General features: G+C 40.6%; 1 protein-coding gene across 1 annotated transcript; it reads left to right on the forward strand.

Moving 5' to 3' along the window:
• The first annotated feature begins 1,789 nt into the window (after window positions 1-1,789).
• On the forward strand, window positions 1,790-11,675 carry LOC109398026 (neurotactin). The gene is made up of 2 exons (XM_062852544.1): window positions 1,790-3,168; window positions 8,675-11,675. The coding sequence occupies exons 1-2, from the start codon at window positions 2,157-2,159 to the stop codon at window positions 10,234-10,236; spliced, it is 2,574 nt and encodes an 857-aa protein (XP_062708528.1). The 5' UTR covers window positions 1,790-2,156; the 3' UTR covers window positions 10,237-11,675.
• The last annotated feature ends 798 nt before the right edge of the window (window positions 11,676-12,473 follow it).

The following is a 12,473-nucleotide window of genomic DNA, read 5'->3' on the forward strand; positions in this document are numbered from 1 at the left end:
ATTTCTCCAGGTATTCATTGAAAAATCATTACAGGGATGGATTTCTTTGGGGAATTTCTCCAATGATTTCTTGTGTAATTCTTCTGAATTTTTTTAGAACTTCTTTGAATAATTCCTTCAGCAATTGCTTAGAGAATTCAACCACGAATTCCATCGAGTATTTCTCCAGGAATTGAGATTCCGGCCAGGATTTATTTGTTTATTTATTATAGAAACTGTTTAGGTGTTGCTTTTGAGTTTTTCTGGATATTCCTTGAATTACTTCGATTTTTTTCCATTGAAAAGCATAGAAGAAATTCTGAAAACAATGCCTAGAGGAATAAAAAAATCCCATGATGTTTTACTTTAAAAAATAATGAATGGAGATATTTCAAAAAAAAAAAAATCTTTTCGATACACTTTTCGAGATCTTGAGGAACTCTTTAAATGTACAGGGAATAGAATGATCGGAACAGGCAAAATTTTCACTTTTCCTTAAATCTCTCATTTTTAATGAAATTTGATCAACTAGTTGTTTATCATTGGTCCAAATTATCAGTTTCTCCAAATTTGTAACAAAGACTGACCAAAATTTTCAAACTTTTGCTTGAAACATCTGCAATAGGATGCAACTGTGTCTTCGAGATACACAATGTAGACATTTTATGCACACCCGGTTGATGCACTTCGTTAGATAAAGGCACGATCACTGACTGCTATGTCACTGATGCAAGCCTCAGTCACGAATAAAATTGGATTAATGCTGTCCATAATCATCTCACGAGAGGCGTACCGACTATCGCGTAGTCACTACGAATGGTCCTCCAAATGGTGCTACACAAGAAGCTGCCAACCGAGGTTGCTGTTCTCTCCATCATCAGATAGGGTAGAAGCTTCAGTTTTGGCCAGTCCGGAGTTTTAGCCATAGTGCGGTATTGAGCCTGTTGCGATCTAAATCGGCGTAAATTTATTTTTTACTTATAAATCCTAATACAATATGATGATTAGAGCTGTGAAAACCACACATTTTGATTAAAAACTGGAAGAAAAAAATATATTTCCTTAAAAAATCAGCTCCCATATATCTATTTTGGCCAGAGTGCTTCTAATTTGGCCACTCCCATAAGAAATACACGTGATTGGCCAAAATAGAAACCAAACTTAAGAATATGGCCAAAACTGCGGCAAAGCTTCTATTTTGGCCAGTGCCACTTTTAATTCAAAAATCAAGTATTGGCTTGATTTCTGCATTTTTCTTTCAAAATATAGATTGAAACCTTTCATTTGACACATTGGGTGTTTTAATAGGATTATTGGTTATTTTTATAAAAATGATTTCCCTTAGACTGGCCAAAACCGGTGCCCGCACCCTATATCTATATTGCAGTAAGCGCTACTACGAAGGAAGCGAACTATGATGAGCGCCCATAACCAAGTTTGTATCAATCAATGAAGGGATTTACTGCACCACGGTGGCAACCGCGAGAGTGCCAATTGCCTCCGGAGCCGGTTCGGTAAAGGCCACTCAATTCAGGAGTTCGTTCGAGGCGTCAAGAGTAAGCTTAAGATAAATTTTAAATTGAACCTGAACTTCACAAATCGCGCTGGCACACTGCAGATCGTTTCGTTAGGGTTACCAGGATCATCGTTTCGTGGAAAGATGAAGTTCCAATTTATGTAACAATGGAAAAATAGATAAAGTAAGTGAAGTTGACCTTGATTAACTTGAACAAGAATATGATCATCTGGTCACTCTAATCTGAAGATAAAAGAAACAAGTAAAAGAGAAAAGAGTTGCATTTAAGTATCACTACCGGTGCACGGTGCACTCTTGGCTTGCTGCTTCTGTAACAACATACAACTTGTAGGCACAGAAATGGGAGCATGCTAGAAAAGGCCATCAATTTACGTGCACCGCACACCAAGCTATGCAATCTGAAATAACAGTTATCTGACTTGCTTTTTGCCCCTTACTATCTTTCTTGCTCGCTGACTACCATATGGATTGTGGCCTTACATGGGTAAATCTATCGGCTGGTGCTATCATACTAATCCACTAAATTAAGCTGATAACGAATCTCCGATGCAATTACAGCCAGATTCAATAACGACTTCCCTCTCTGATTCTCTTTTTGCAGATTTTACGAGCCACATACCGTTAGGAACGATCAACAATCATGGGCGAAACAGACGATAAGGATACAGCGCCCCCAGCGGCCCCCACGGAGAAGCCCACAACGGAATCACCTGCTGCCCCCGAGCCCCACCAAGAACCGGAAGCCGATCCCAAGGAAACCGAGAAGCTACTGGCCACCCGCGAGGAAAAGACTGACGACAAAGAAACCGAAAAACCTGCCGATGAGAAGAAGAAGAGCAGCGAAAACGTGAACGGCACCGAGGAGATCATCAACATCCCGGACGAAACCTCAACCGAAACGGTCAAAGTGGAAGACGAGAAGGCCAAAACGGAAAAGCCCAACAAAGTGCAAGCAGAAGAGCGAGAGGTTAAGCCGAAGAAAGTTCCAGCTGGTGCCTTCAAACTGCCAGGATTCTTCAACAAGGGCAAAGCCAAGGAAGCCGATGGAGCCGATAACGAACTACTAGAAAAGCAAGAAACCGATAAGGACGCCAAGGCAGCGGAAGCCGAAGAAAAGCCAAAACGGGCAGGATTCTTCGCTAATCTCCGTTTGCGTAATCCTTTTGCCAAGAAACAAGCCGAGCCGGTGCCAACCGAAGACAACAAAGCCAAACCCGATGAGGAAGAGAATGACGAAGTAACGGCAGAGGCCACTGACAAGAAGCCCGAGGAAGAAACTCCTGCCGAGAAGAAGGAAGAGGAAGCCGGACAGGCCCCGAAGAAGGGTCTGCTGGATGCACTGAAAGTTCCACTAGCCAGTATAATCCCGAAAAGGTTCAAATCTGCAACCGGCGAGGGTGAAGACGATCTGGAGCTTGGCAAAAGACCAAAGAACCGCGCCGGCTTGGCATCGATGGAAACGCTCGATGATTCGATGAAGGACACCGAAACGAAGGATACCGTGGACAACAAACCGGGCGCCAATGGAACCGACTCGGAAGCTTTGGTCAAACCCGAGGAGAAGAAAGACGCCGAAAAGGAAGAGGCTGAAGAACCTGCGCCGTCCAAATATCCCTGCTTGGAACGCATACGGAACTATAGATGCACAGTTGGTAAGTTGAACATTATCGTGTAATCCTAGTAGAATGTTGGGATCAGTATGAGCCACACAGGCTCGCTGAACATGCACTATTTCATCATGGTGCGTAGCGTAATATCTTGTTCGTTTTGGATTGGTGTTTCTCGGTGATATCTTAATTAGACTCGTAATTTTAGTTTACGTTTCAACCTACTTTTATGTTTTCGGTCATCATCAGAACTATATAAAAGAACATAAATAAACAAATTTTCACACCTCGCCGTCCCAAGTAACATTTCCAGTTTTATGAAGCACTAGAGGATTATTATAAACCTACATCAATAAAACTCTAGCCAAAGCAAAATTATCCGCATTGCTTCTACCATAACCTCAGGAAGATTACAATCTTGCTAGTTGGCCCATCCTGGTGAAGGTTTTGAAGTGTATTCAACAAAAGTAATCCAGCATTTGTAGTAACCTTTTCTAGGGTAATCTACCTAGGTAAATGCTATGCCCACTAATAATGACTTTTATCGTAACTATTCTGAATTTATAAATTATATTTGGTCTTGATAAATTTAGCATGAAAGAAAAAACAAAACTGCCAGAGAAATATTGCCAATAATATGATCGAAATTTGCAAATTTCGCACGATGAATATTTATCGTATAGTGCCGTCACACCAATTGCCCAATGAAATTTTATGTGAAATATGCTAGTAAAGATGTGGAAAAATAAGCGCCCTCTTCGAAATCGTTAATATAACATAAAAATACCACCTGAAAACATGCTAGAAAATCATCACCATACAAGAAAAATTCAACAATCCAATATGTCGACGGCGAAAATGTCTATTTTTCTATCATCTCCAGTTTGCTTTCATAAAAGCATCATTTAACGCATAATGTCTAGTGAATGCATTTGTAATGACCACCTGCAAGCTAAATGGTTACGTTAAAAGCTAATCTAAAACCGTTTCGTTATTTTTTTACTTATATGAAGACTAAACAGCAACTTGCTAAAAATTTGACAGCTGGAATGGAATGTTTACATTTGAACCATCAATTCCAGTGGAAATACCTCCGAAAACACTGCAAACGGCAGAAATTACGTACGATGGCCCTTTTCCCATCGTTTATCATATTAAATTATCGAGAATCGAGTGATAAGTAGCTGAATATTTAGATGAGCGTTGTTCATAGTGGCAATTCATCCTTCAAGTTAACAAGAGATGCCGGCTATGTACCTCTTTCATGATGTGGCACAGGCGAGTGCCTCGTAAAGTGCCCCGTTTGTTAATCCGTCCCTGGATCTGTTCTACTTTCACGGCCTAGAGAATGCCGAGATCAACTTCCACCCGAAGCTAGCTTTGCTTGACAGCATAGATTCTTGTTGGCTAGCGTAAGAGTGCCATTACGGAATGTGAATTATGAGTCAAAAACAAAGATGGCACTCGGTCAGCAGGCAGCTGCTGATCAGCTGGCTTAAATGCCGTTTGATCTTAGATAAAACCGTTTGGCTTACTCGTGTCTTTTATAATAACAAAGTACACTTATGGAATATTTTATCACAACACTTATGAGTCAACGTTTGTAGTTTTAAAAGAACGGTTCTCTAGAGGAACAGAATGCTATAATAAACTTATTTTAAATGCCATGTCATATTTGATTTTAAATTTTGGCTACAGAAGGTTATGAAAACAGTTATAAGTAAGACTTTGAACTGTGGCTATTTTGCATATTCAAATACTTCCTGTAGACTATACGGCATGTTTGCTGCTATAATAAAACCTTTATAAATTATCGCGAAAGCTAAAAGGTTGTCAATTTGTTACTTGGGGTAATATCTTAGAAGGGTAAACTGCTGCGCTTATCACCGTCTGTGCTTCATCTATTATCTTCGTGTAAGAATTCGCGAAAAAAATGCCGAATGAATTCTTGAGAAAACTTTTGAAGAAATTTCCGTAGGAGCTTATGAGAGAATTCTTAGTGAAACTGCCGACAGAATTCCCGGAGGAAATCTTGAAAAAAAAAACCTGCAAGAATTAATGTTCCGTGAAGTAATACTTTTGTAGTAATGAGCTGAATTTATACCCGGAAAATCCTGCATGAATTTCCGGGGAAACTTTTGAAAGAACGTAAAAGCTCCTGAAAAAAATCCCTAGACGAACACTGAAAGGAATTCTGGGAGAAACTGGGAGAAAATCTCGAAAAGATTCCCTGAGAAATTCCTGAACGTTCTTCTACATAATCTCTTGATGGAATTCCTTGGGGAACTCGTATAAGAATAGTATATGTTCCGTGGAGTAAGTTTAATGAGCTGAATTTATACCCGGAAAAATCCTGGAGGAACTCCTGCATGAATTTCCGTTGAAACTTTTGAAGGAATACCCGGAGAATCTCGCAAAAGAATTACCGGGGGAGATTCTGAAGAAATTCCTGGAGGAACACTGGAAGGAATTTTTATAGAAACTTCCAAAATAATTCCTGAAGGCATTTTCGAAAGGTCTCCCGAAGAAATTCCCAGAGGAAAGAAGTTTCTGTATGTGTTCTCTGCCAAACTCTTAACAGAAATTCGGTATGAGTTTATAAAGGAATTCTCGAAGGAACTCGCGATGGAAATCCCGAAGATAAATTTGAGAAAATTCCTGTATCAACTGCTGAATTTTGATAAAATCTTCAGACGTAAATCTCGGAGCAATTTCAGGTAAAACTCCTGGAGGCGTTCTCGTAGGATCATAGGAAAAAAATACAGTTTTGACAGGATCTCCAGTGGAATTTGTAAAGCAGATGCTGAAGGAATTTATTGATGACCCCGAAGAAACTTCTGAAGGAATTTATCGATTTATATTGATCTATAAAAGAAATTACCGGAGGAACGCAAGACGAATTTCCCGTGGAAACAGCGGCAGGAATTTACGGGGTAACTCTGGAAGGAATTCCAGGAGAAATTTTTGAAGGGATTCTCAAGGGGAAACTTCTGAAGAAATTCCTAGAGGACCCACCTGAAGGAATTCTGGAAGGAACTCTTGAAAGAATTTCTAGGGGAGCTCATGGAGGAATTCTCTGAGAAACTTCTGTCGGAATTCTCAAAGAGCTTCAAAAAGGGTTCCCGGGCAAACTCTTGAAGGAATTCTAGGAAGATCTCTTTAAGAAATTTGCAGGAATTTTCGGGAGAGTTCACGGGGAAGTTTCCGAAGGAAGTCTTGAGGAATTCCGGGAGTAACTTCTGAAGGAATTTCCAACAAAAACGAGCTTGAGCATGAGCATTGGTGACAGTACACTTCGTAGTTACTACTCCGTGATTGATCAGAGCTAGCGGAATTGCACATAAAACCAATAGATGGGGCTTAGCCCAGCATCTTCAATGTACACATTCCGATAACTCAAATTTACATGGGTCAATAACGGCACCGAGCAAGTCCTTACGGTCAACCGGAGAAGGGAAGGAATGTTAGTTGAACAACCGTTGCTACTAGAGATTGTGCCCTCCACAGTTGTCACGGGAAATATTTTTTGTTAGTTGGGAGGGATCGCTAGTTCAGTGGCGTCTCGTAACCTCACTTTTTACCTGTTCAACGACCTTAAAAGTTGCATTTGCGGAGAATCCAGGATCCGAATCAAATTGGAAATGGGCGGAAACGGTTATTCTCGTCATTTTCTACAAATTACAAGCCAATTTATTGCGAAAAATCAAGGATTTGCATTCGTTGAACAGGTAGAGTTGAGGTTAGGGAATCGCTACTGCGCTAGTTACATAAATCAGGATTCATTTTGGTAAGCGATGAGATCCATATAACCGTGAGTTTACACAAAACACATACACTCAGAATTGTGCCACCTTACAGAAGAATAGTAAGACCTTGCATACTTCTGAAGGCATTTACAAAAGAAATCCAGAAGAAGTTCATAGCGGACCTCCGGACATAACTGTGCAACTCCTAAAAAAGTGACTCCTGAGGGAATTCCGAGAGAACCGCATAAAGGAATTCTTGGAGAACCTATCAAGAATACCCCAACGAAACTGCTGGAAGGTTTTCGGAGTTCTTCCGGATAAATTCCTGAGACAATTTCAGAAAGTAAATATTGAAAGCATTCACGAGGGAAATCCTGGTTAAATTTCCAGTGAAATATTGTGGTAATATTTCCGAAGGAACTTCCTGAAATATTTCTGGAGTAGGTATCTCCTGGAGACATTTCAAAGGATTTTCAAGGGATTCTAGGAGAAACTTCAGTATAAATCAGCAGTAAAAACTTCTGGTTGAATTCCCGAATGAAATTTTTGGCATATACCATCAATTTCATTTCCGGGATCTTCTTGATGAGTTCAGCTGCAACACCATACTCACAAGTTGCCTTTATTATTCTTTATTTGTTGCATGACAGCCTTATCTTTACTCAGCGAGGGACTTGACAAGTTCTCATCATCAGACGTACTGACGTAGTCGTTTCTTTCACTGCTGCTTCTCCGTGTCTTACGCCATTTAGGTACTTTTCAAACACAGAAATAAAATTCTTGTGATATCACATCATTTTTGCTGCACATCAGTTGTGTCGTAAAAGTGATGTACAAATTACATTCTTTTTCACGTGGAGCGGACCTGGTTGGATGGTTAGAACACGTGACTATCACGCCGAGGACCTGGGTCGAATCCCACTCCCGACAAACTAACTAAATGTGAGTTCTTCCTTCGGAAGGAAAGTAAAGCGTGGGTCCCGAGATGAACTAGCCTAGGGCTAAAAGTCTCGTAAATATAGATAGAAAAAAAATCTTTTCACGCAGCAAATTAGCCGCCGCAGCTTGAAGGTTGGTCTAGTAATCGCTAAAACCGAACCGGCAGATTTTTTTAAAGTAAAATATTGGCACGGATTAATACACTAACCCCTTGATTGTGAAGCATATCCCTTACCTCTCGGCTATTTTATCGAGTATGAAGGCACATGATAAATATTATACTGATTCTAGGTAATTGCTGGAATGGGTCTGGAACACTTTCCGGTATCTACCAGGAAGTACATGGTGAGTGTGATAACTGTTGGAAAACAATGTAACCAAGAGAAGTTACGCTCGGAAAATGATGCATTGCCAGAAATTATGCGCCTGGATATTACAAACTTATGTGCTGCGAATCACTGCTTCCACCTTCCAATCATCTCTCGTCCGTTCGTCAAGTGGCTCCCACTTTTAACCCTACACACTTAAGCTCCCGGCACGAGGCCTTTGCGGGATACTTTAAGCTTCCTATACCCATTCTCTCACACTCCACTACTTTCAGGTTTCTACTGTTTCTGCTTCCGCGTTTTGCTAGATTCCATACCGTAGTATGTATCCAAAATATCTCTACACTCCTAGCTACGTCCTTATTGTCAACAATAAGGACTTAAATCATCGGTGATAACGATTTTTCAAGTTATATCCATGCTACCTACTTTATCATGCTCGAGTTTCTATCAATGGTGGCTCCGGGAGGAGCTAAGTTGCATTTTTATGCTTTTACAACAATCTGACTGCAAGCCTAATTTTCCTCATTTCTTTTCCAGACGACATTGCCATCATCACCGGAATTGTGGTGTTCCTGCTGTTGCTTGCCTTAATCATTGCCTTTACGTTTATCGGTAAAAGCGAACCGGTTACCGCTCCAGTTCGGGACGGAAAGTACATCGAAACGGTTACGTCATGCGGAAAAGTCGAAGGTATACTGGAGGATGGCGCGTTTGCGTTCCGAGGAATCCCGTATGCCGTACCACCGGTAGGCCCTCTTCGTTGGAAAGCTGCACAACCAATCGACAATATAAACTACTGCTGGAATGAGACCCTCAAAGCGCACAACTCTACGCCGGTTTGCTGGCAGTTCTACGCCGACGGAAAGGTCGATGGTGCCGAAGATTGTCTTACCCTGGACGTTATCACTCCCCATGTGCGATACGACAATCCACTGCCGGTGGTTGTCCTGATTGGCGCCGAATCCTTCACCGGAGATTCTCCCGGAAAGCTTCGCCCATCTACACGCTATGCACGTGCTCGTGACGTAATCTTTGTGCGTCCCAACTTCCGCCTGAACGTTTTCGGTTTCCTTGCTCTTGAACAGCTCACAAAATCATCTCACCCACCAACTTCGGGTAACTATGGTCTCTCAGATATAATCGCGGCCCTCAAGTGGATCCAACTTAACATTGCTCATTTTGGCGGTAATCCCGAATCGGTCACTCTCTTCGGACATCGTGCCGGAGGAACTATGGTTGCCGCCCTTGCGTCATCCAACAAGACTTCTAAATTGTTTGCCAGATCCTGGATTTCATCAGCTGCCTCGATTTACCCTGGAAACCCTCTGCCCGAATCGGAGAAGGCCAACACTGCTTATCTGGGTCGCATTAAGTGTGAAGACGCCGAATGTCTACGTGACAAGGAGGATGAAGATGTTCTCGATGCCGTTCCGGATACTTGGAGAAGAATTTTCCCAGATCTCCCATCCGTCGAAGAAAACGCTACTGCAAACCATGAGTGGCTCGTCCTGGATGGTCACATCCTTCAGCAGCATCCGGCTGATGTCTGGAGTACGGAAACTGGAAAGCTAAAGTACGTGATTGGAAGCACCGCTCACGAGAGTCATTCTGAGAAACTTTATATGAAGTATACCGAGTGGACCCCAGAGTTGGTTACAAAACACGTTAACGAGAGCAAAATTGGAGAACTTGGACTCACTGAAGAAGCCTTGAAGCGGTACAACGCCACCTATCAGGGATTAGTTGCCATGATCTCGGACATCCGAACCGTCTGCCCTTTGATGACAATTTCTCAGAAATTGCTCACTTCTCAGTTCTATGTAGTAACGCAAACCGGAGGCGAGCTTGGCATTGCAAACGTCGACTCGGACATTCAGGCTATCCTGGGCCGCTACGAACCGAAAACTCCAGAGCAGAGACGATACGTCTCCGCCATTCAGCAGCTATTCTATCACTACGTCTCACATGGTGAGATCAAGTCGGAACTTCGACGAAAACTGCTCGATATTGGGCAAGACGCACTGCCAACATACAACAGTGAGAATTGCGATTTCTGGATCAAGAACGACGTAGTTCCGCGTTATGCGCGGCTAGATTAAAGTGTGACAATAGGATAGTGAGTTGTTCTAAATAGGCGTAACGCTAAGCAGAACCAGTTATTTAATGTATCGCTCTCTGTCTCCCGTCTTTCTTACTTCCGAGCTGCATAACAGAGCGGGACCATTATTGCATGGAAACCATAGAATCAGGCCAAATATTGGACCTTTTTTCTGCTTCCTACAAAAAAAGGTAGCTTTTTGATACGAACAGATTTTACAGTCGCCCACTTTTACGGGCTGATCTTTTCCTCCCCTATATCTGCAGTATTAGCGAAATATTATCCTATATACTAAAAAACAAACATCAGTTCGTTCCAGAACGACCGCGCATATTGACCAAAAATATTCACGAGTAGATTTCACAACTCATAAATTACGCATACTCGAACACATTTAGGACAATTTTTAAAACAACATTTGAGAAACCTTTTCGCTACTCAGTAAAACACAAATTGCATTTAAAAAAATGATAAAAACAGCAAAAATTATATCGAGAAGATAGACATAGAGTACCGGCGAACAAGAAACGAGTACAGCAAGATCCGCATATGATGAAAGATGGATTTACCGAACGGTTGATTAGCGAGTGCACAAACCTTATCTGGTTGCTGGTAATTTTGATCATTTCGGTCAATTTGAGATCAACTTCCGATAGTTGTGAATGGAAGAGGTAGTAGCGCCTCTGAGTAATTTATTAGGAACAACGCGAAAGTGGTCCGTCTTCTTTGTATGCAATCTTTTGAATAAAGTAGGATTAGCCTCCCATAACAGCATGTTTTGCTAATAGTTAGTCCCCAAAATGGAACAATTACGATGCATGAAAAGCTAATACAATGAAATGGCTGTAAAAAGTTATAGCTTTTAAATATTACAATTATGAGACAGATTGAAATCGTAATATATTAAACAAATCTCATTAATTTATAGTGAAACAAAACGAGAAGAACGTGAAACACAGAAAACGGTACAGTCGAGAGGATTCTCCAAAGAAGAGGATTATTTTCTGTTTGTAGGAAAACAAAATCTCTCTCTTAAAAAATGAGCGAAAGCAGATTGTCTAAGAACAGTGTCGGCATCGGTTTAGTACGTAGCGCATATTGTTGTAATTTATACTTATGAATGTAACTTGTAATTATTGTGTACTATTTCGCGCATGTTTTAGTTCCATGACAATTTAGTGATCTTTTTAAGTAAGGCATCTCCTCAGATTTGTCCCTCCTGATTGGTAGTCGCACGGTAAGGCAATAGTTTTAAAGAGGTGGAATTAGACATACCTCTATTCAATGCATTTCATTTCTGAGCAAAGAGACATACATACATGCATTCATTTATTTAATCAGAAAAAAAAGATCATGTTTCGTAGAAAAAAAACCTGCAACTTATTAAAATCCTGGGTCATCATCCCCCTCCATCAAAACGCCGTTGAAATACAAATTTTGCGAAAAGAATTCCACAATAGCCATTATATTATACATAGTACGATTATTGTTTTGTGTGTAATCTGAAATACTCAGCTCAATGAAACAACCTCCACGACAAAACTCTTCCACCGGCACCATAGAACGGTCCGGGTGGAAGAAGGCAACAATAAATCCATATTGAATATGAACATACAACAATAAGAAAGGAATGCAACGTGTAAAGAGGTCAGAAAGAAAAAAAAGGTTAGAAATATACATTCATCATTTTTGGATTGTAAGACAAAAAACCAAGTGTTTTTTATTTAAGTCCGAAAGAAGACCAGCTTTTTGCATAACCGAACGATTTCATACTTTTCCAGGCACTTTACGGACTGAGAAGCTTGTCTTCTCGGTCAACTTTTATACAGGGCCGATCGTTCTACAGGGGATGGCCAAAATGTTTGTGATAGGCAACTTTTTTTTCACTCACAAAAAAAAAGTTCAACATGCTGTAACTTTTCATAAAGTACATAAAAAATTCTCAAATTTTGACTGTTAGTCAACCTAACATATGTGCATCATTGGTACAATTTCGAGTTCGATTGGTTAATCTTTCGCGAAGGTAGAACCGTTCTCGTAAAACACTATTTTTAGGCAACATATTTTCGAACTGTCATATCTCGGACACCAGTGAACCGAATTGAATGAAAATTTGAACGATCATCAACAATATATTATTGCTTCACAAATTATTACAACATAGGAACTTTTTCAACGCTGAAAATGTTGTCATTGATTGACATTTTTTGGATTTTTTTTTGAAAAAAAGGTATTTTT

This window comes from Aedes albopictus, chromosome 2 (assembly GCF_035046485.1).
Source record: "Aedes albopictus strain Foshan chromosome 2, AalbF5, whole genome shotgun sequence".
Classification (NCBI taxonomy): domain Eukaryota; kingdom Metazoa; phylum Arthropoda; class Insecta; order Diptera; family Culicidae; genus Aedes; species Aedes albopictus.

Bases quoted from the DNA above. Each gene is read 5' to 3' on its own strand.
- LOC109398026 (XM_062852544.1), top strand. From the start codon at position 2,157: ATGGGCGAAACAGACGATAAGGATACAGCGCCCCCAGCGGCCCCCACG. The intron at 3,169-8,674 runs GTAAGTTGAACA...TTTCTTTTCCAG, and splicing joins GAACTATAGATGCACAGTTG to ACGACATTGCCATCATCACC.